General features: G+C 59.7%; 1 protein-coding gene across 2 annotated transcripts in view; it reads left to right on the forward strand.

The window, feature by feature from the left end:
- The window catches only part of DIS3L2 (DIS3 like 3'-5' exoribonuclease 2), a 380,422-nt gene extending 364,892 nt beyond the window's left edge, over positions 1 to 15,530 (forward strand). For both annotated transcript variants that reach the window (XM_082466171.1, XM_082466170.1), the window contains 7 exons: positions 8,306 to 8,489; positions 9,174 to 9,260; positions 12,074 to 12,221; positions 12,598 to 12,728; positions 12,897 to 13,001; positions 14,308 to 14,409; positions 15,049 to 15,530. In XM_082466171.1, the coding sequence (XP_082322297.1) occupies positions 8,306 to 8,489; positions 9,174 to 9,260; positions 12,074 to 12,221; positions 12,598 to 12,728; positions 12,897 to 13,001; positions 14,308 to 14,409; positions 15,049 to 15,201 (910 nt within the window). In that variant the 3' untranslated portion in view covers positions 15,202 to 15,530. The remainder of the gene's footprint in view (positions 1 to 8,305; positions 8,490 to 9,173; positions 9,261 to 12,073; positions 12,222 to 12,597; positions 12,729 to 12,896; positions 13,002 to 14,307; positions 14,410 to 15,048) is intronic.
- Positions 15,531 to 20,765: the final 5,235 nt, after the last annotated feature.

A 20,765-nucleotide genomic window follows, 5' to 3' on the forward strand; every position in this document is an offset into this window, starting at 1 on the left:
GAGCGGAGGGGCCGAGGGCCGGGGCCCTGCCTGTCGGCACCACGCTGGGCTGAGACCCCCGCCGCCGGTGCCAGCCTCATCCGTCGTCTCTGGGAGTTCTGTGGGAGCGCAGCGTAGCCCGCTTGGCTTGGCCAGCCCAGCGCTGACCTCAGTCTGGACTGTGCCTGCCCCAGCCCTGGGTCGGCCCACGGAGGCGGCCCTGTCCCTAGGCTGTACTCGGGGGGCCTCTCTTGACCTGACGGGTATGGGCCCTTCTCTTCTCTCCTGCGCCCAGTGGACCTGAGAAGTCGGTTTTAGGGCCAGTGCCTCGGGTGGTGCCCCGCGGTTCCCTGGGTGTTCGTCACGCGCAGCCTCCCCTGGGGCCCTCCTCCAGCAGAGCGAGGCCCAGACAAGCCTCCTCCTCTCCACCCAGACCTCTTGGGCCGGCCTCCCCTGCTGGGAGCTCACGGCTGCGAGGATGCATAGCCTCTTCCCTGGGTAGCCACTTCCTGCTGGACGGTTGGTTGGTCTGGTGCTGACCCCCAGGTTCTTTCCCATTAGCTCCTTAGCCTCTGAAAACATATTCAGATCTTCTGGAAACTTAAAACAGCAATCAGAAAACAGTACAGAGGCCCTTCTCACCCTCTCTTCAGACTGTTATCTCTTTCACCAACAAATGTATTGAGCGGAGTCCACACGGGACCGCCTCCCTCACCCTTGAATCTTTGGTCTTCGGAATCAACTTCCCCGCCCTCAGGGCCATGGCCACGGGCTCCTCCTTGCTGAGCCCGGCGGCCCTCTCCAAGGCCCTCCTCCTCCTCAGCTCAGGGTCTGCACGGGGGACAACCGCCCAGCGGGAACTGGTTCCCTCTTCTCAGGCCATGTGGGCTTCTGGGCCACCTCGTCACCCTCTGAGGTCCCTCCCCTCCGCCCCTCTGTGTCCCGTGACCATCTCGCCCACTCCCAGAGCCTCACCTTGCGTGTAGCTCCGAACTCGGGCCCGCCCTGGCCTTTCTTGCTGCCTCTGGCTGCGGCCTGCAAGCCCTCAGATTCGTCACCTACCCCGTGACTGCTCCGGGCCTCTGGTCCCTGTGCCCCACCGCACCGTGTTCTCCCCTTTCATGGCCGTCCTCATTCAGCAGCCTCCCCCAGCGCCCCCGCGAAGCCCCCATCCTGGAGTCTGGCTCCCCAGGCCCCGGAGGGCCGTCCCCGCCCTCACCTCCTAGCCCTCCTCCCTCTTCCCTTGATTTTCCTTATTTTCCGAATATGGCCGATGCATGTTTTTCCCTCGTTCACACCTTTACTCTTTCATCCCTTTCACGTGAAGTGTTTCCCTCCTCTTGGCCGTCTCCTGAAATTGGTCTTATATGTGTGGGTGTATCTCCCCGCCACGAGGCTGGGGGCTCCTGAAGGGCAGGCCAAGGCTTCCTGGTGGCAGCAGGGCCCGGGACATGGCAGAGGCAGCAGGGCGTCGAGGTCACACAAACTGGTGGTGAACCCAGCTGCTGGTTACGAGATGTGGGACTTGGGCCTGATCACCTTTCCTTTTTGCACCTTAAGCTTCCCCACACATTAGAAAGGGGTGAAAGCACCTCCCAGGCTGCAGGAGGATTTAATGGGCCACACCCAGGCTGTCGCCTGTCCTCTGTGGCAGGTGCTTGATAGATGTCTCTTCCCTCTCTCCCTGCACCCACCCACAGCAGCAGCTCCTAAAAACTTTGAGGGTGAGTAAGTGAACAAACGAATGAATGGCTGTAGGGGGGTTGGGTAAAATGACAAATGCCACCAGCTTGCTGTGAGTGGGGACAGGTGTTCTGTAGACTTGGGGGATGGGCAAAGAGCAAGGGAAGGCTGTAGCTTCTTCCTCGGTACTTGGGAATGATGTCAGCTTCTTAGGCAGAGCTTTATGTTTTCAACAACCTCTAGCAGCAAGTGTTAGGGGTCAGAAGTATATGCGTGAGGGCTGTGCCCACACAGAAAAGGGGCTTTGTGGCAGGGCCCCGGCCCTCTCAACTTCTGAGTGTGCACCATCCTGGGAGTCCTTCATCGTGCACAGATTTATTGAGCGTCTACACTGTGCCAGGCCTCGCACTGGGCCCAGGGTAGGCGGCACTGGGTGGGGAGGGGAGATACAGCCTGCAATCAAAGGGGTGATCACAGCAGTGTGGGCTAAGTGCTGTGATGGGATAGGAATGGGACGCCCAGGAGGCACATAGGAGCCAGGTGGGCACCTCATGCTGCCTCCCCAGAGGAAGGGACATCTGAGAAAAAGAGATGGGGGGAGAATGGTGTAGGCTTCCAGGCTAAGGGAACAGCAGTGCAAGTGGACAGAAGCAAGAAAGAGCCCCAAGAATTCAATATGGGGACTTCCCTGGTGGTCCAGTGGTTAAGAATCCGCCTTCCAATGCAGGGGACGAAGGTTTGATCCCTGGTCGGGGAACTAAGATCCCATATGCCGTGGGGCAACTAAACCCGTGCGCTCAGGAGCCCACACGCCTCAACTAGAGAGAAGCCCGCAGGCCGCAACGAAAAAGATCCTGTGTGCTGCAACTAAGACCTGATGCAGCCTAATAAATAAATAATAAATAAATGTATTTTTAAAAAGAATTCAATATGACTGGAGTGTGAGGGTTAGGGGGGCAGCGAGAAGGGAGAGGTGACCCGGGCACATGACAAGAGGTGGCCTGGAGAACCTCGTTTTACCGGGAGGTGGAACTGTCCTGAGGACAGTGGTCGCCCCTGAAGGGCTTCAGGCAGGAGAGGGGCATGACCTTCCAGATTTGCCTTTGAGAGAGAAAGCATCTCTCTGGGTGTGAAGACTGGAACAGCAGGGAGCGGCTAGAAATAGGGAGGCCAGTTGCCAAGAGATGGAGGCCTGGACCGAGGTGGTGGCATTATGGCGGGAAGCGTCTGGGATCTTGCTGTATTCAGCCCAAATCCTAGGGTCGGGGCACTTGCGCAGTATGCGTAATAATAATGTAATATTTATTTAAGACCAGGCGCTTGTCTATCGTATGCCCATTTTTTTCAGGGAAATAAATTGAGATTCAGAGAGGTTAAGAAATTTATCTGAAATCACACAGCTAGCGAGTGGCAGAGCTGGGACTCAAGGCAGGCTGCTGAGCTAGTAACCACTAACCTCTCCTCCTCTCCAGGCTGTGCACGTGCAGCAGGGAAGGAGGTGGGTCAGGACAGGTGAGGACATGCGCCTCACCATAGGACACGCCCAGCCGCCCAACCAGAGGGCCTCCTGTGGCCACGGACACCCCAGTTTCTTCATGGACGAGGATGGGCAGCCTTCCTCCGAAGAGGCAGACATTTCAGCCCATTTCCCTGTTAGCCGCTGTCTCACCCGTCAGAGCGGCCTTTCCCGAGCAGCATCCTTTAAGATGTGACACAGACAGTCTCAACCATCAGTGAGCAGTAAATGCCGCATCCCAGTAGCTCCTTCTCACGAGACCCTGATGCGTGTTAGCATCTTAAAGGCAAAGGGATGTCCGATAATAAAAAATCACATGAACTAAGGCCCTAGCATTTCATATATAGCTATACTTTTTTGTTAAGTAACATTAACGCAGTTTGGCACACACCACTCTAGACAAGGCATCTCTGCTGCGTTAGGAGTGTGTGTACTTGTGTGTAGCTTGCTTGTGGTCTTTACCTGCCATGTGCCGTAGCAGGCGAGGCACTCTGAGGCCTCTAGGCTTGCTCACCTCCTCCCTGGGATGAGAAGCCTTCCCTCCAGCACCTGGAGGCCCAGAGCACAGGTAGGTGGGGTGCTGCGGAATTAGTGCTGCCGAGCTTGCATCCTGGCACGGCCCCCTGGCTAGACCTTCATCTGTCTGTCACAGCAGAGCCGGCCCAGCCCTCCAGGGTCATGGGGCCCCTGGTGGCACTGAGCTCCAGATGCTCAGCAGATGCCAGGCCTGAGACCAAGGCCCCGGCTCTGAGGATTTGGCTTGCGGTTCTGGAAGGTGATCCTGGCTGGTGGCCATTCCTGAGCCCTATTTAGAGCAGTTGTCAGGCAGTTGCTGAGATCCAGCGCCCGCCCCCCTCCCCTGCAGAGGGGAGTGAGCCCATGCCTGTGCCGTGCAGGGGCGGGGGCTGGGTTATGCTCAGGGCAGGTACCCAGACCAGGGAGCAAGTCTGAGGCCAGGGCAGCGTGCAGGGCTCCATCCCCGCTTGGATTCACACCCCGGTCAGTATGTGCAGTTTGCTCTCAGAGGACAACCTAACCACCCAGGACAGCTTGGAGCATCTCTGAGCTCTGGCTGCGGGCCTGGGCATGCAGCTCTGCCCCTCAAAGGCAGGAGGAGATCAGGGTGAAGGGGTGCTTGCTGACCGGTCAGCTGTGGGAGCGCCTCTTCTAATCAGCCTGCCTTCCCTCAGAGCGCTGTTCACTCTCCCTGACTGAGCAAAGCCCTCAGCCCCAGAGCTGGCTTTGGCCAAGGAAAAACACACTGAATGGGAGCCCAGAGACCCCTGGACCTTGGGCCGCAGGGCTGCCGTTTACATAAAGTAAGGCTCTTTCCTGCCCAGAAGTTGCTGGGTTCTAAACTGCTCCTGCCACGTCCCAGGTCCTGCGGCAGGAAGATGCTGGGCGCCCCCTGCTGGCCCGTCCGGGAACTGACCCGTGAGGAGGACCTGTGCAGCCCCGTAGGAGCGGGCCCCCTCGCTGGCCCAGATGAGAGCAGCGGCACCCACCTACCCACGCCCCAGTACTGGCCAGCCCGGCTCCCCTTCCGGATGCCCGGCCCCGTTTCTGACGGTGAATCCTGAACTCATTGCAATCTGGCTGCTGATCGCTTGCCTTTCCCTTGGCCTTCCTGTTGCCACGCTGCGTGGGGGGACCTGCCCCATCGTTGCTGCGCCCTCCCAGCCACCCCAGGGCTGGACGGGCTCGGGCTCCAAGCCCTGCTCTGCTTTCTCCCGCCCCCAGGCTTGCATTTCCTCCCCGCCCCCGCCCCCCACCTGGGGGTGTAAGAAGGACTTTGCGGACAGGTTGTGGGGAGAGGGTCCCTGCAGCTATCCTAGGACACTAATGAGCTGTGGCAGCACCGAGGGATCGGGCTTACTGCTGTGCCACCTCCCCGTTAGGTGACACTGACATTTTTCTGGGAGGCACGGGCCGTATCTCTGAACTGTCTTGGAGGGAGGCTGCCCTCTTAACTCCCGCCCCCTGTCCTGAGGGACGGGCTGAGACACTCAGGGATGTGGAGCCCCCAGAGGTATGAAGGGACCTGTCCAAGGTCAGCCCCTGCGACCAAAGCTTCGCAAGACTTTCAGGGTATCAGGAGCACACTTGTTTTCCTCTCACCAGCCTCAGGTGACTCGTGCGACTGTACTGGGGGTCGCTGGAGAAGCAGCTTGACCGAGGACCGTTATCACTGCCTGGGGCTTCGGGTATCAGCCCCACCCTCCTGTCCCTTCCCGGGGTCCTCCTTGTATGAGATCCGGAGGCGGGACGGCCCCTGCAGGAAATAGGAGCAAGAGCACGACTTCTCATTAGGAGCTCCCTGAGCATTCAGTTCCTCTGACCCAAGGGGTGGGGGTGAGCTTAGAGAGGGCGGGGCACAGGCCGGAGCCCCCGCCCCTCTGCCCTGCTCTGCTGCTTGCCCTGCCCTAGCCCGAGCTCACACAACCCTCCTGTGGGGCCATGCTGTCCCCTGCTGGCCACGCTTGCAAAACGCAGCCCAGGGTCAGCCCCAAGGTTACCGGTGCTCCCTCCTCGCCCAAGCCTGAAGCTGAACTAGACCGCAGGGCTCCAAGGAGCAGCCTGTGTGCCCCCGGCCCACAGTGATACTGGCACTGCATGGGGAGACAAGTCTGGAACTGCCCGGCACACGATCACGTGTGCTGAGTAGGCAACAAACAAATGGCTGAATTGTGCATCTGAAGCATTTACGTGATGAAGCTCTGCAGGGTCTGACCAACAGCAGGCAAGACGTCAAGTCAGACATCAACCTAGCAGGACTTGAGACTCCTCTCGAGTTGACAGGGTCTAAATATGAAAACCAAATGTGAAGAGTCAAAGGGTGCTAGACTGTGACACAGGTGGCCCTAGACAGGCTGACCCTTGTTGCCAGGTATCTAATCAGGCAGTAAGTGCCCAGGAGGGATGGAGAGGCCCTTCAGGGAAGACATGGAAAGGTCAAAGGAGGGTGACAAATGGCAGGGATGGAAATCACAGGGCACCACGAAGAGACCCCAGGCTGGCCATTTAGCATGGAAGGTAAGAGAGAGGACAGCACCTCCTGTGTCTTTTTTTCCATTTTTTTTGTTTGTTTTGTTTTGTTTTGTTTTTTTTGGCCCTGCCACGCGGCTTGCAGGATCTTAGCTCCCCAAGGACCAGGGATTGAACCGAAGCCATCGGCAGTGAAAGTGCGGAGTCCTAACCACTGGACCGCCAGGGAATTCCCAGCACCTCCCGTGTCTTGAGGCTGACGTCACGCCAGGCACAGGGTCTGCTCTTGAAACATGTTTTACTCCTGTTGGTTTTCACAACCACTCTGTGAAGCAAGTGCTGTTATTTTCCCTGTTCTACATTCAAGAAAATAGAACAGAAAAGGTCGGTAACTTGTTCAGGGTCCTACAGCAAGAACATGCTGGAGCTAGGTTGTAGGCCTCGCTCAGGAGGTTTGGTGGTCGGGTTCCAGCACATGAACTCGAGGGTTTTTAGCAGGAAGTGATATGCGCAAGGACAGGTTTTGGGGTGGGAGGCAGGACGGCTGCTTAAAAGACTGTTGCTGCAACCCAGCGGGGAATGAAGAAACTCATTCCACACACAGGCCTCCTGCATGGCGGAAGGGCCACTGAGACCTGACCCTTGCAGTCCTTCACCCAAGCCCTTCCCCATGGTAGGTGGTGGGCTGGGGGTCGGCCCACCACGGTGCCCACACGGGAGGACCTAGGAGTGCAGGCCATGGGTGGGCCTCCTCCCGAGGTCCAGGCCTGGTCCTGGTGGTGCCTGCCCTGGGGCATTCCACAGCCCTTCTTCCTCATAGGGTGGGCTTTGCAGGGAGACAGACATGCTCTGGGCGACAGCCTGGCAGACCAGAGCCACCCCTCAGTGTGGAGGCCCAGCCTGGGGAAGGCGGGGCGCTGCCCACTCACGCTCTTGTCCCCCCACTGGCTGTTTCTTCCCAAGAGCTTGGGGAGGGGGCGAGGCTAACCCCAAGCACTGCCCACACCTCCAGAAGGGGACGTTCATTTCGGGCCTCCAGCTGCTGCCAGGCCTGCCAGAGCTTCCTGCCTGACCTCTCCTGCCTCTGTGGGAGAAGCATGGGCTTGACCTACAGCTTAGAACTTCAGATTAAAGGCTGGGAAGAGGCTCCCCTAAGCTGGGCAAGGCCCCGAGGGTCTCCCCAAGGGAGGAGGCTTTCCCCACGTAGGGCACCAGCCCACACCCACGCCCCTTCCTGGAGGCTTCAGCTCTTGTACACGTGCCTGGTCCACTTGTCCTCTGCGGGCGCCCTGGGCGGGACAGCAGCACGTGGGCTTCCTGCCCCAGATCGGGGGGCTAAGGGCGGTGCTGACCTCAGCGCTGTGATGCAGCGTCCCCCTCTGCCTGATTCCTGCACTGTGGCACACTCTGCCCTCCCCCGTCAGTCCCTGCTCCTCCCTGTGGCTCTTGGCCTGCTCTGGAGCCACATCCATTCACACTCGTCGACCCTAATCACACTCAGGCGAAGCAGGCCTAGAGGGTTAACTCCTAGAAGGGTGCCTCTGTGGTTTGAACACCTCAGCAACGCCTTTGTCTTGTCCCAAAATGCATGGCTTTCCTCTTGCCCTCTGTGACTCTGCTGTTCATCCTCAGAAACACTCATCTTTCCGGGGGGAAAAGAAGCCACGTACTCCTGGGAACGGGGGGCCCTGGGTCTGCGCGCCTGCTTCTACAGCCCGCCTGCAGAATCCTCTGGGTTCTCATGGCCTGCCCGGGCGTAGTGTTTTCTTACAGCTGGGCATGCCCCCCAGTGTTCTGGGAAGCTTAGTCATTCAGCAGAGATCTTTACTGAGCACCTTCTCTGGGTCAGGTGAGGTCCCAAGCACCAGGGCTACAGCGGGGAGTAAGACAGGCACCATCCCTGCTCTCCAGGATCCCCATCTAGTAGGGGACACAGCGCACGAGCTAACACATCAGCAGAGAAGAGTACAGACTGGTTAGTGCAGTGAGGGGCATGAGCAGAGGAATGAGGGAGAAAGCAACTTGCAGGAACAAAGTAGATGGGATGCCGGGAGGGCATCTTGAAGCTGAGACAAGGGTGCAAGAGAGCCAGCCAGCAGTGAAGCAGGAAGGAATGACCCCCGCGGTCCCTCCCCTCTGCAGGCTCGTGGAAGAGTTCATGCTCTTGGCCAACATGGCTGTGGCCCGCAAGATCCACCGCACCTTCCCCGAGCGAGCCCTGCTACGGCGGCACCCCCCACCCCAGACCAAGATGCTCAATGACCTGGTGGAATTCTGTGACCAGATGGGGCTGCCCATGGACTTCAGCTCTGCAGGGGCCCTCAATGTGAGTGCTGGGAGCACAGGGGCGGGGGAGGCCCTGCTTAGGGAAGGAGGAAGAAGGCCTAGAAGCCAGGGCTCAGCAGCCTCTGCGTCCCACCAGGGTCCGTTACCCTTTAGCCAGATCCCCCCCACCCCAAGGGAGAGGGGAGGGCCTGGGGACAAAGCCTGCAACTCACGGGGCCTGGCGGGGAGCCCGGGAGACCGAGGGAGTCCCCTCAGGGCTCAGCTGTGGGCAGGGCCCTGTGGCCAGGGATGGGCCGGGCTCGGACCCGGAGGCTTTCAGTAGGGGCTGGGATTATTGGAAGCCAGAGGCTGTTTTTCACGGTAAGGGGTATCAAGTGCTGCCCACCTGGAACTGAGCAGCATGGGGCTCAGGAATCCATGGCCTCGGCTCTCATTCCACAGGAGGGAGACTGTCCCCATCTGTGCTCCAAGCCTGGGGTGGCTGGGGAGCTGCCTGAGGTCAGACAGCTGGAAACCAGCCTGCCCAGGCCAGCCAGCTAGACATGGAAGGACTGACCTCAAGCCAGGGCCCTCGAGGCAGACCCAGTGTGGGACACGGTCTGGGGGCTGCCGACCCCCCTGCGCCCCAGCCATGGCCGTCTGAGCAGGGCTGGGCCCCTTGGCTGACCTTCCTCCCCAGGGCCTCTCCCCAAGCCTGACTGCACATCACATGGGTTCCTTCTAGAAAAGTCTGATGGAGACATTTGGAGATGACAAGTACTCACTGGCCCGCAAGGAGGTGCTCACCAACATGTGCTCCCGGCCCATGCAGGTAAGGAAGGGCCAGTCCTCCACCCTCCCGCCTCTCCCTGGAGCACCCGTGCCTCCGCGGGCTCGGAGCACCTTAGGGGAGGTTTGGGGAGGATGCCCCAGGCAACACCCAGCACAGGTGGTCCCTGGGCTCCTGAGCTTGATCTGCTACCTCCTGCTCAGACTTGCCTGTGGGCTCAGTTAGAGGAGACATTTCAAGCCCCGCTGCCCTGCTGCCCCCCTGCATGGCCTCTGGGGCTCTTGTTTCCTGGCAGCAGGCGGGGAGCCCCGCCAGGGCACGTCCCAAGACTCCCGGGCCCGGACCCCACAGACCAGACCAGCTCGGGCAAGGGAATGGGGCCTGGTCAGCAGCTCATGGTCAGATGGGGCCCCTGGAGAGGAGAGAGAGCGTTGGTCTCCCGGAGCAGCCTGCACAGGGGGCGGTCCTTAGCCCCCACTGGGGCTTGTGGACCCCAGGCAGAGAAATCTCCCTGTCCCAACCGGCTGGGAGAGAGAGAGTCAGGCCGTGAGGCTGTGTCTGCAGCTAGAGGACAGGCCGGCCGCCTGGGAGGTAGACAGTGGGCTTGCTCCTGGGAGGTAGACAGTGGGCTTGCTCCTGGCGGCCAGTCTCAGCTCTCCGAGGCCACGCTTCAGCCCCTGTGGGGCTGAGCGTCTTGGGAAGGAAGCACCCGCGTGGACTGTCAGGTCGGCGGGAGCTGTGGATGCTAATGGGTCCAGCGGTGGCCCCAGCCCAGCCTGGGAGCAGTGATAGACCGTTGTTCAGGGGCTCAGTCACTGGGCAGATTCAGCCTGTTTCCCAAGAACCAGATCATCTCAGCTGGTCACAACCGGCTTGTTTTCTGAGACCTCACAGCTCTGCCAGGAGTGGGACCATCGGGTCCGTTTGGGTCTGGCTGCCGTTACCCTGCCCCCAGTCACCGATGTCTGTCCCGCACCAAGCACTGTAAAGCACCCCCCATGGAGAGGCGGGCCGTGTGTCTCTGGCCACTGGGCTTGACACCACATACAGGTCCGATGGAGCCGCCGTTCCCTGCCCCCAGCCTCTGGAAGCCATCCACCTGCAAGGCCAGCCCAGCCCTGGAGCTCCAAGGAAAGGAGTCCTCTCCCGAGTCACCCAGAGCCTGAAAAAGACCGGACTTCTCCTGGCCTTGCCTGCCGGTGACCTCAGAGGCCAGCCTTTGCCTGGGGGTCTGATGTCAGGGAGTGACCAGAGTGACTGTGGCGCCTGGCTTCCTGTCTGTGTCCCAGTGCTGGGTCCTCACCCATCCCACGCTGCCCAGAGGCGCCTTCGCCACCCAGGAGGGGAGCCGGGGCCCTCTGCCCTCCTCACCCCAGCTCGTCTGGGGAACTGGGCCACTTCTGAGAACAAGGTCCAAACGTGGCTCACAGTGGAGGCTGCTCCCTCCCTCAGTGACTTACCCGAGATGTAACCCAGGGCCCAGCGGGAGCTGGAAGGGAAGCAGAGTTGGGTAGCCGAGCAGGGCACCACCAGCTGCGTTCTGGATTCCAAGGCCGTCATACACAGAGTAACCGGAGCCGGCTGTCCATTTGCACGAACACACGGGAGGGTGTGAGGGTGAGCAAGCGGCAAGGGAGGGAGCGAGCGAACACACGAGGGTGTGACTTTGGCCTGGGCCGAGGAACCTGGTCACTTGCTCCCAGGCAGCCGCGGGTCCTGGATTCCCAGCCCTGAGAACTCGGGGAGTACAGGGCAGGCGGCTTCAGGGCCCGTGGCCAAGGCTCTCAGCACAGCTGCACCGCGCGGGCCAGGCTGTTTGCTGGGCCCCTAGAGAAACTCAGCATCTCTCCTTGGGCCACAGTCCTAACTCCTGCCCTACAGGAGGACCTTTTGAACTCAGAGCTCTGGGTCTCCGTCTCAGGACAGGTTGTCAGGGACAAGAAGGGCTGAGGCTGGGAGAATGGCCAACTGCTGCCTCCCTTGGCTGGTGAGAGGTGGAGTACTGGGGGCACAGACGTGCTGGGGTGCAGGCGTGGCCTTCAGCAGGGCAGAGATCAGGACTAGAGGGCAGGAGGTCGGCTAAGACCAAAGGCTGGACCAGGGCCAGAGAGGAGGAGCCAGGCGCCCGTTTTGCTCTGGGTGGAGGGCATCCTGGACCGTCTCTCCTGCCTCCCGTTCTGGCCACATGGTGGTGCTGGGCTTTGTGTCCTGGCGAAGTCCTGCAGCCCCCGGTCCGGCATGGCCATGGGCTTTCTCTCCTGCTCCCCATTTCAGTGTAGCTCTCCCAGCCCTGTCCTGGGGAGGGGGCAAACCAGAAACAATCCCTTCCTCCTGATTCCTGGCAGTAACGGCCCTTAAAACTCAGCAGTGACCGGCTGTGGAGGAGGATGAGTTCCAGCTCCTCCCCAGCTGTCCTCTGACTTCAGCACAGGGTCTCCCCTCCCCTCCCCTCCCCGAGGGCTTGGGTGGCAGGTCCCCCAGGGCTCTGAGGGAGGAGACCCTTCAGCATCTTAAGGGTTCCCAGCAAGAAACACACAGCCTCTCCCCCGGGCCCACTCCACTTCTGGTCATTGGCAGAGGGGCGCTGGGCAAGACCTGCCCTTGCCTTCAGCAGGAGAGGGGCAAGGGCACCCATGGTTCCGCCCAGTCTCATGGCAGCCCCAAGGGTCCCCTCACACAGAACAGCCCCTGACGTCCTCGGGCCTGCCCAGCTTTGCTCAGCTGCCCGCAGCCTGGCAGGTGGGTCCACGCCCCCAAGACTGCCCCTCATGAGGCTCTGAGTCTCCCAGGCTCGCAGAGCACACCCAGCCCGCACCCAGCCTGGCCAGGCTCTGAGGTCCGCCCCACCTCCCCAGATGGCCTTGTACTTCTGCTCGGGGGTGCTGCAGGACCAGACGCAGTTCCGCCACTACGCCCTCAATGTGCCGCTCTACACGCACTTCACCTCTCCCATCCGCCGCTTCGCTGACGTCTTGGTGCATCGCCTCCTGGCCGCCACGCTGGGTAAGGGGTGCAGCACAGGGGGCGGTGCCAGCCTGTGCCCAGCTAAGGGCTACTCCCCCCGCCCAGAGTGGGTGCCCAGCGGCCAGAGGCCACACTGCCATGACTGTGAAGGCTCCAAGGGCTGGGCAGCCCAAGCAGTAGGGGAGCCTGTGCCAGAACCTCCCCTGTGAGCATGTGCTAGGGGCTCGAGGGCCTTCACCGTGGCAAGCCCCCCTTTCTCGGCCCTCCCAAGCTGGGCATCAGGGAGGCCTCAGCTCTGCGTGGGGCTCCCAGGCCCCATCTGACCCGGGCCAGGGGCACCTTGCTGCCCGTCACCCCGCCAAGGCCGGCACACACAGAGCACCCGCCAGTGGACCCCCGATCACTCTCTGCCCAGGCTACAGGGAGCTTCCAGATGTGGAGCCCGATGCCCTGCAGAAGCAGGCTGACCACTGCAATGACCGCCGCATGGCATCCAAGCGCGTGCAGGAGCTCAGCACCAGCCTCTTCTTTGCCATCCTGGTCAAGGTGAGGCCACCAGCCTGTCGTCCCTCCCCTTCCCTCCACCCCACCTTCCCACCAGGGCACCTGCTCACAGGGAGGGCTCCAGGGGTCCGGGGCCTTTGGCAGCTGGGGTGGGCCCTGGGGGGAAACTGCATCCCCTGGCCGAGCCTTGGCTGGAGCCCTGCCCTGCAGGAGAGCGGCCCCCTGGAGTCGGAAGCCATGGTGATGGGCGTCCTGAACCAAGCCTTCGACGTGCTGGTGCTGCGCTACGGGGTACAGAAGCGCATCTACTGTAATGTGAGTACCGGGGGCTGCCAGGGCCAAGGCTAGGGATGTTCTGGACAGGCAGAGGGAGCACCGAGCTGCGTCCACTTAGCACGTTCCCTTCCCACCTGCCTGTCCCTGTTCCCGCTGCTGGGTCTCCTCCCTGTTTCCCCAGCATCTGATGGGGTCTTGGCCCAGGGACAGCCCTCGGTAGACACACGAGCAGGCAGGATGGGAGCCCAGGCCGAGGGCCCTGCTGTCCCTGTCCACAGTGGGGCAGTGACACTGCGCCCCTCGCTCAGCTGTGGCTTGTGCTGGCACCAAGTTCAAGCGATGGGTCCTGCCTCCTGCCGAGACAGCCAGCCGCGCCTGCCTGGGATCAGGGATCCAGGCCAAGGGTCAGGCTTGGGCCTCTTTCCCAAGGACTTGAGCAACCAGAGATCAGGTCCATCCATAACCAGTATAGGAAGCAGGGTAGGCAGGCTTCGGGAGATTTTTTAAAGGAGCATAGGGGAAGCAAAGACCAGAGAGAATGGTCCGTAGCCACTCTGGAAGCTATATCCCCTGAAAAGAAGGAAGAGGCTAGCCCTTGCCTTGGTCCTGCCCTGCGGGGTGCTTTATTCGAGGTTCTTTCCAAGGGTACTTGGTGCCAGTCTAATGCCACCTGAGGGACCTGTTCCAGCTGACCTTGTGGTTAGTGAGTCACCACCTGGCCCCTGACGTTGGCTTTGAATTTCCCAACACCCAGAGGACCTTGGGGAGTGCAGAACGCGGCACATAGTGTGGAATAAACATGGTATGAATGAAATGGATTAAAGCAGGAGAGACAGAATGGAGTCCAGGAGGAATCAAGTCGGGCTCTCATCCTGAAGTTCATTGAACAGGATGGAGTTCAGGTCTAGATCGCCTCTGCTCACAACCCAGCCCTCAGTCTGTGCTAACAGACCCAGGGCCAGTAGGGGCGGCAACCCTCCAGCCTCAGGTGCCCGGTCCACCTCGACCCTACAGGGATGGTCCCCGATGAGGCAGGACAGACCCACCACCTGCCCCGAATAACACATGGAGCCACCGGTGCCCCCCGGCCCCCGCCCCTCAGTGAAGGTGGCCTCTCAAGGCCTCCCAGAAGCTGGCCAGAGGCAGGAGGCGAGGGTGCGGCCCATCCGCCATCAAAGGTCAAGCAGCCAACTGTCAGGCAGCAGCGCAGGGAGCTCCCTTGAGGCCAGTCAGAGGTGGGCCAAGGCGGGGGGCTGCTTCCAAGCACTGGCGGCCTTGCGGGGTCAGAGATTAAGAGGCGGCGCCCAGAGCCCGGGTCCTGAGATGCAGGTGTGTGCACCCCCAGGCACTGCCCCTGCGGTCCTACCGTTTCCAGAAGGTGGGCAAGAAGCCGGAGCTCACACTTGTCTGGGAGCCTGCGGACGTGGAGCAGGAGCCAGCGCAGCAGGTCAGACCCGGGGGTGGGGCAGCTTTTCCAGAACACCACTGGGTCCCCGTCCACCCGCTCTTGGTGAGCCCCCTCCTGCTTCCTGGGGCGCGCTCCCCAGACCCCCCCTCCTGGGCTCCCCCTACCCCCGGCTCCCGGCTGCGATGTCAGGGATTTCAGGTTCTACCCAGCAAGGCCGGCAGCGGCTCCCCCTCACCACTCCTTGGGCCTAGCTTTCTGGCAGCGCCTTCCTTCCCCGGAATCACCCACCCTGGGGAGAGGCAGGGGCCTCTGCCTACCTCCCTAAAGCAGGGCCCTTAACTTTGGGGGGCCTTTTGAGAACCTGATGAACGCCGTAGACCTCCGACCTAAGGAAACAGCTTTTTACCTACGACACGCTTCAAAGAGCAGACCCGGACCCCAGTGGTTTCTCCCTGGCGCTGAGCGGCCCCAGCAGGCATTGCCCACAGCAGCGCGTGGCTCCTCTGCTTCTCACCAGGACCCCATGGCCTCCGCCCTGAACAAGCTCCGCTTACAGACGGGCCGGCGGAGGCCTAGGGAGGCAGAGCGAGGGGCCCCGGGGCCCGGCTGGGTGGACAGCCCCCCGGGCCGCCCCCTCACCAGCACCCGCGTCCCCTGCTGGGCTCTGCTCTGCCTCAGGTCGTCAGCATCTTCAGCCTGGTGGAGGTGGTGCTGCGGGCAGAGGCCACGGCCCTCAAGTACAGCGCCGTCCTGAAGCGACCCGGCACCGAGGGCCTCCTGGGCTGGCAGGACGAGCGGGGCGGTGACGACCTCGAGGAGGAGCAGGACTGAAGCCGCCAGCCCGGCCCCCCCCTCCCCCACTCCTCTAGGAATAGGAACTTTGGGCACCACCGGGGATTTTTAATTTGCTTTTTAACAACTCAGGGTTTTGTTTTTATTTTTTCATTCTATTTTATTTTTGCAGCTTGGTTTTCAAACTGGAGGGGGAGGGAGGGGCTGGATGGAAGGCTGCGGCCCGGCCAGTGCTCAGCAGCTCAGAGCTAGACCTGGTCCTCCTGGGAGGCCAGCGCCCCTTCTGCCAGGTTACCCGCTGCCCTCCCGTGCCCAGGAAACCAGGGGTTCTCAGTAAATCAGTGTCATGGAATAAAATCAAGTGTGAAGTGCTGTCTGGTGTGTGGGGCACCGGGGTGGCCAGGGTGGTGGGGTGCCCCTTGGACCCAGGACGGGGGACCTGGCCCGGGCTCCATCCCTCACCACTGAGCCGGGGTTGCCACCCTTGGGAACCTTCCCGTCAGTTCCAGGATGATTCACAGAGCTGGCCGCATGGCAGATTGATGCCAGCGCCTCATTCTGGCTGATTAGAAACGGAATTAGTATGCAAGACGGCAGGCTCACCCGTCGCTGCACCGCACGTAGCTATGTCTATCCCCACCCCAGCACTTCCTCTCTGCCGACTGCCCCCCCCAACCCCGTGGCCTCAGGAGCGGGGCTTGGGCCCTGTGCCACCCACCCCCGCTTCCAAGGCCGGAGCTCTGGGTGGCCCTGTCCACCTTCCTTAGGGGGGGCCAGCACCCCAGCATCTCCTGTCCCGATCCTGTGCCCTGGCAGCAGCAAGGGAGCCCGGGGGCAGAGCGAGGCCTGACCCTGCCCGAGGGGAGGGGCCCCCAGACCGGCCTTCCTGACCAGAGACGGGCAGATGGGCTCCTGGTGGCCCTGGCCTGGCCCAGTCGACTGCCTGCTATCTGCCTGAGCACCCAGTGATCCTTGAGGACCCAGGGACAGAGGTGGGAGGCCACCGCACTCGGCTGTCTCCCCAGCTGGTTTGACCTAAGCCTCTGCTTCTAGTTTCCCCAGCAGACTATAGAGAAACACAGGTTGGCTTCCCCAGGAGCTGCCAGAAACTAGGGTGAAAACCCCATGGGGACCAAGGTCCCAGTTCCACCAGGCTGTTTCCTGGGGTGTTGGTATTAACAAGCTCACTTGATCTGATTTCAGTGAATTTTCTTCAAAGAAAACTTCAATGGAGCACCTTGTAGGAGGGCTTCGCCATGGCTGGAGTGGTGACAGGGCCTGGCTGCCTCAGTCTCGGCCACCGGCCGGCCGTGGCTCACATCCCCCCAGCACTGGGCCGGGTGCCAGAGGGGGACCAAAGACACATCACTGCCCCCGCCCTGAGTTCCCTTCTCTCCTCCTCCAGCACCTTGACCAGCCTTCAGTCTGTCCATCCTGCCACCCCCAAGACGTCCCAGAGGCCACCGTTCCCTCTCTGCTCCTGCCCCAGAGCCTTCTAGAACCAGGTATCTGGAAGGGAAACGGTGAGGGTCCGGTGGTTTGGTATTTGGATGAGGAGGTTTCTGAGTGCTTCTGCAGCCTGGGCGGCCTGACAGTGCGAGCCCCAGGGCCAGACATCTCGGCCCTGTCCTCATCCTCTCACCCGCCCACCCTCTGAGGAGAAGCAGCCCCTTTCTCCTCGCGCTGTCCCCCAGGGCCTCCCGTGGAGCCTGGGAGCTGAGGGCAGAGCAGAGCCCCACGGAGGGGCGCCCTCAGGATGGTGGTGGGTCAACGTGCTGGGCCCTCTCTCGGGTAGCATGGACGCGGGCTGGACACCCTTCCCCAGCGCCCCAGACCGTGGTGAATCGTAGCCAGCTTGGTCAGCAAGGAAGACCGTTGCTGCCTGGACTTGCTGGGGAAGCAGAGGCTGGCCTCGCTGGGGAAGCAGAGGCTGGCCTCGCCCTGATGGCCCTAGAGCTGGGGGACCCATAGCAGCCCCAGCACCTCCACCCCATTTGACAGAAGGGGGAACTGCACCCAGAAAGGAGGTAGGTCCCTGGCCACAGTGACACAGCCAGACTCTGCCCAGCCAGGTCCGGGGTTCAGGCACCTGCCCTCCCCCAAACGCCCTGCCTGTGAGCTCAGAGCAAATGGCCCAGCGCTCTTCCCCCCAACGTCATCTACGTCCTTCATCCGCATCTGCTCACTCAGCAGGTGTCCTTGACACCATCCACGTGCAGGGCACTGTCCAGACACACATCCATGGTCCAATGAGGGAGACAGCCCCCTATGGTCCCTCACTCGGGGGACTGATGTTAAAGGGGGTGACGAGACCCAAATCTTGTCAAAAAGGAAGCTGTGGTCATTCCTTCAGCTGTCCCAGAGCACCTGCATGTGTCCTCAAGGAGCCACCTCGGGTCGCCATGGGGGAGGGAGACGTAGACGCAAATGATGTCACTGCAGGACAAGGTTCTAGCGAAGTTCAGAGGCTGGAGTGTGTGTTCCCAGCCGTGAAGGGTGGGTGCTCAGAAGAAAGAAGCGCCCGCAGCCGGCCCACGTGGGCAAAGAAACTGAGGTTCGGAGATTCCTGACATGAGCCGTGAAGGGTGGAGGTCCCTAGGATCAGAGGGTGCCCAGAGGATGGGCAAGGAGGTGCTGGCGAGGTAGGAACGGGGTAGATCCCCACTGACCCTTATGGCAGCCAGAGAGCGTGCACTGTGTGCTGTGGGCCGTCAGAGCCCCGGGGGGATTCTCATCAGGGCCGTGACGCGATACGACCTTTGTCCTTCACTCATTTATCAACAGCAGCGAGTGCCTTCGATGTGCCGTGTCCTCTGGGAGCTTATGGTCAGGAGGGGAAGTCACGTTTCTAGTGTGGCAGGTGGTGGGGACGGTGTTGACGGCAGCGGAGGAAAAGTGGTGCTGAGGAGGGGGCATAGATGCAGAGACGTCCAGGAACCTCCCGGGGCTACTTGTGGGCACAGCCCCAAGGCAGGAGGGGGCTTGGTCGGTGAACGGGGCCAAAGGGCCTCTGGGGTTGTTTTCCCAGGGGCCCCATCTCTTTATGTGACCTACTCCCCAGCTTCTAGCCCATCCCTCCTACCTGTGTGGGTCCCCAGGAGCCACCATTCTGTACCACAACATCTCTGATGGGACCCGGGGTGGGCACCTGGCCCATTCTTTCCTGGGGTCTCTCCTAACTAAAATTGGGAGAGGGTGTCACTCTCTTCCCAGGATGGTAGTTTGCAAGACATAGAAGCTCATGTTTCCAGAAAGTCACTGTGAAGGAAGCAGTGTACACCAGGAGGAAGGGAAGCGGCCTCAGAGAAGGGAGACCGAGAGCCTTGGAGGCACTGGGTTTCCCGCACCCCAGGAGACCCAGAGGCGCCTCCGTGTGGTGGGCTTTTCTGCCTTGTGGTAGTTCATGTACCATGAGGAGCCTTTCCATCAATTCCCTTCCCCCTAAAGCTACTTCACACTTGGTTTCTTTACTTTGCAACCAAGATAGGAGTCTTCCTGAAGCCTCAGGATGTTACCAAAGGGATCTTGGGTGCCCTCCCCCGGCAATCAGCAAAGCCCATCTACTGACATTGGTTGTGGTGAAGTTTTTTTCAGGTGCCAACCAAGGAGAAAGGGCAACTCATGCTCAAAAGACCCAAACTCCCTGATGGCTTTCAGGGAAGGGGTTTTTTTTTTTTTTTTTAATATATTTTGATTATTATTTTATTTATTTATTTATCTTTGGCTGTGTTGGGTCTTCGTTTCTGTGCGAGGGCTTTCTCTAGTTGCGGCGAGCGGGGAACACTCTTCATCGCGGTGCGCGGGCCTCTCACTATCGCGGCCTCTATTGTTGCGGAGCACAGGCTCCAGACGCGCAGGCTCAGTAGTTGTGGCTCACGGGCCTAGTTGCTCCGCGGCATGTGGGATCTTCCCAGACCAGGGCTCGAACCCGTGTCCCCTGCACTGGCAGGCGGACTCTCAACCACTGCGCCACCAGGGAAGCCCCCCAGGGAAGGGGTTTTAAAGGCAGCAATACAAGGTGAGGGTTTGGAGGTACAGGATCAGATTGTGGACTTTCTTCTGATTGGTTGGTGGTCCGGGTGCTATTTCAGGAATCTTAAGCATCAACCTTCTGGTTCCAGCCAGTCTGGGGTCTAAGTGCATGTGGTCAGTATGTAGTTACCATTCTCCACCTGGGTGGGAGGGTCTTCATTCCTGCAGAACACCTCAAAGATTTGTGTCAGATTGTTATGTATAATCCTTGAGAAGAAACTAGATGTCCTGTGACTCTATTGTTTAAGCTGTTCTTACTTTTCTTGCTTGACTGCTTTCCTCTGTTTCTGCATTCCCTCACTTCTCTAATTAGCAACCACTTGTGTCTGTTCTTTGGAACTCAGGGAAGGCCTAGGAGACTTTTTTCCTACAAACAAGAAATGGGGGACACAGCGGGGCTTTTGTACCCAGAAAGGCCTCGTGGGTCCTGCTCAGTTTCAGTTCCCTCTTTTCTTTGATCCTCCTCAATCCTGAGGGGAACAGGGACAGGACGAGAAAGGGAATAAAGTTTTGGATAGAGACGTTCATCATAAACTCGGCAGCGGAACTCAGTTTTAGGGGGACTTGGTTTCAAGGACCCTACCTGTTCTGGCCCCTTGTCCTGTCCAGCCACCCCGGCTAAAGTGTCCCAGGGTAAACACAAGGTGTTCCTTTCAAGCCCTGCCCAAATTGCAAGTTTGTGATCAAAGAAACTATTGTTGTTTAAGTTTGTTTTGGGATGGTTCATTACACAACCCTAAAATGCAGAATATCAATAGAATATATCGATAAATATAGCTTAAAATTGAAAAATGAAGAGGTATGTGATTTAGAAACAATGGTAAATATCAAAATTAAAATCTAAGAGGGGGAAAATGGTTGCCTCGGGAAACTGCAGTGAGGGAGACAGGAACCTGCTGTTTTGTTTTATTGTAACAAACCTTATGGGTCTATTTGATACTTTAAACTACATTAATGTATAACTTGGATAAAAATCAAAACTAAAACTAAAAAAAAAAATTTTTCCCCTTTTTTTCTTTCTTTTTGCTTAGCAGGAATGGATCTACAATTGGTTTAAAAGGCTTCTTGTACACTCAGCAAGGGGTGTATGAAACAGTCCATTATTCCAGCAACTAAGATAAAATTCCTGCTGACACGACCTGATATTCCCACTCAGCTAAAATGCTGCCTAAGGTTTTTTTCTTAAAGACTCAGGTAACAGTCTTGGGGGTGACGAGTCCCAGTTGCCTCAGTGGAGCCCCTGAGGGGCCTTGTTTATTCTGTGTCTGAGCCCAGGCTTGGGCGTCCAGGGTGAGCGGCCAGCCAGGCAGGAAGCAGCCGCCTGGCCCAGGGAAGGGCGGTCCTGCAGGTGAGGCTGCCGGCCCAGGTGTGGCGGCTCCGCAGAAGAGCTGAGCCTCAGGCCTTTCCTGGAGGAGTTCGTGGGTCTGAATCCCGGATTTCAGGGTTATTTGGAGTTGGGGGTGTGGGTTAGGTGTTGAAGCAGATTAAAGATTTGAGACCTGGTGAATGGAAGGAGGAAGATGCCTTTCACAACAAAGAAGGCTCTGGAGATGGAGCAGGGTGCCTTCAGC

The sequence above is a fragment of the Balaenoptera physalus genome (genome assembly GCF_965194825.1).
Source record: "Balaenoptera physalus genome assembly, chromosome: 6".
In the NCBI taxonomy this organism is placed as follows: domain Eukaryota; kingdom Metazoa; phylum Chordata; class Mammalia; order Artiodactyla; family Balaenopteridae; genus Balaenoptera; species Balaenoptera physalus.